Source organism: Octopus bimaculoides, chromosome 4 (genome assembly GCF_001194135.2).
Source record: "Octopus bimaculoides isolate UCB-OBI-ISO-001 chromosome 4, ASM119413v2, whole genome shotgun sequence".
In the NCBI taxonomy this organism is placed as follows: domain Eukaryota; kingdom Metazoa; phylum Mollusca; class Cephalopoda; order Octopoda; family Octopodidae; genus Octopus; species Octopus bimaculoides.
This window is the reverse complement of record NC_068984.1, coordinates 99,058,507-99,060,782: the sequence shown is the minus strand read 5'-3', so window position 1 is coordinate 99,060,782 and position 2,276 is coordinate 99,058,507. Positions and strand designations below refer to the sequence as shown.

Here is a 2,276-nt window from a genome sequence, read left to right as displayed (position 1 = left end):
AAAATAAGAAAATCAAGACAACACGCAAACACTGATTCACGCCTGTCTAAAAATCGGAACCATCACCCCTACCAAAAAAAGAATACAGGACCTAACCCTAACTTTGTAAGCCACCAGCAATACAATATCGGGAGTACCCTAACTTCAAACAGAGAAAGGAAAAATCACTACCCGCGGGATAGACATTGCAACTTCCCCCCGCCCCCATAAGGAGTTACCAACGAAATTTTCGTTCCAACAATCTACTAAACAACCACGCACAACAAACCCACACCACACGCAATAATCACCAATGACGGACCCCTAAAACACCACATCCGAACATGGGATATCGGGAAACACTTTTCAATACCGTTCTAAGAACCCACACCATAAATCACAACATGTCATCCCACAACAACAAGGAACAATTACATAACAGCTACTGTCCCAACCACCAAAATAATTTTTTAGACCCAATACTCAAACACAGAGACACAAGATAGCACCAAACAGACAGGAGAAACCAAAAATGATTAAAATTATCAATCTAACTCACAAAGAACTAATAGCAAACTAAATCAATATACTCTCCAAAGGGCTCAAGTTTACACCCACCCTACAACACCCCAACTACAATGAAATGAAAGAAGACATAGCGGAATTCTGTAGAAAATTACGACTCGCTGAGGAGCTATACGACAAATACAATGAGGACGAATCATTGGTCCAAAATAAAAGTAACTACACCCCCTCAAAAGGTAAGAACAAAACTCTTGATCATTTCTGTGACCACATCTTGAATTACCCATACCAAGATATGCACAAACCAAACTTCAGCAAAAAAGAATGGGCTGAGCTGAACAAATTAAAAGATGACAAAACAATAACAATCAAAGAAGCTGATAAAGTGAGTGCAGTTGTCTTAATGGACACGGTATTCTATATAACTCTAGTACTATCCATATTGGAAGACACAACATATTATGAAAAAGGCCCAACACTACAGTCAGCAGAAAATAATGAGAGACCTAAAATCCAAGTTAAACCTATACAGAGAAGGGCTCATTGACAAAGAATATGACTATATGACCAATTTCAAAAGTAAAACCAGTCAATTCTATGGTATTCCCAAGATACACAAGAGTGAGAAAATAAGTAACGCATGTAGGATAGCCACAGACATAATAATCAAAGTCCCTACTCCTTATGATCTCAAATTGAGACTTATAATAGCAGGTCCCGCATGTGAAACCCACCGCCTCAATAACTTTTTAGATGCCCTCTTAAAACCATTCCTCAAGAATGTCAAAAGCTATATAAGGGACGACCTGGATATGCTCAATCACCTTCCTGAAACAATAAACAAAAGCACCCTACTAGTATCCGTCGATGTACTCAACCTCTATTCCAATATCCCCCACAACCTAGGAATAGAGGTAATTCAATTCTGGCTAGAGAATTATGCCAACGAACTCCCACATCGCATCAAAAAAGAATTTGTGATAGAAGGGCTAAAATTCAGCCCGGAAAACAACTACTTCGTCTTCAAAGACAACTTCTATCAACATAAATCAGGGACTGCAATGGGTACGAGAATGGCACCCTCCTTTGCTAACCTAGTCATGGGATATCTAGAAATTAGTCTTTATCGTAAGATTCTAGAAAAATACAGCAGCCCATTCTCCATCTACATAGAAAATAACTGAAAGAGACACCTAGATGACTGTTTCATTCTTTGGCAAGAAAATATAGAGAAACTTAAAGAATTCCAAGCACTTATAAATGGATTTACATATGAGTGCATTTTGTGGATGAAAACTGATATTATGTACCTGTGTGTAAATGCACGTGGGTGTATGCGTGAGTTTGTGAGTTGCCCTCATTGTTTGCTGGTATACAAATAAAGAATAATCAGGTTTCTTGCCATACAGCTTGTTATTTGTAAACTAAATGTTTTTTGAACAGTGTTTCCAGATTCTTACATAAAACACTTCCAAGCAGTCTTGTTCAATAGACTAGGAAAATTTCACCTTAACTGGAAACAGCCAAGGCTGGGGCAAGCAGCAGAAAGGGCATCTATCCAAAGAAAACTCTAGCTCCATGAATTATCATCTGTGCCATGCAAGTATGGATACGCAGACACTAATACAATAATAATGGTGATGATGATGATATTTATGAAATCTCTGGAATGAAAAAATCTGTTACTTGTAAGCTGGAAAGTGCTGACATGAGAAAGTGCAGCCAGCCATAAAAGTCCTGTTCATGAATAATTTTTCATTCAATATGCATGC

At 38.1% G+C, this 2,276-nt stretch overlaps 1 protein-coding gene across 1 annotated transcript; it reads left to right on the top strand.

Moving 5' to 3' along the window:
• The first annotated feature begins 1,001 nt into the window (after nucleotides 1-1,001).
• LOC106872478 (uncharacterized) lies at nucleotides 1,002-1,688 on the top strand. The gene has a single exon (XM_014919490.1). The coding sequence runs from the start codon at nucleotides 1,002-1,004 to the stop codon at nucleotides 1,686-1,688; it is 687 nt and encodes a 228-aa protein (XP_014774976.1).
• Nucleotides 1,689-2,276: the final 588 nt, after the last annotated feature.

Excerpts from the sequence above, each read along its gene's own strand:
- LOC106872478 (XM_014919490.1), top strand. The coding sequence starts at position 1,002 with ATGAGAGACCTAAAATCCAAGTTAAACCTATACAGAGAAGGGCTCATT.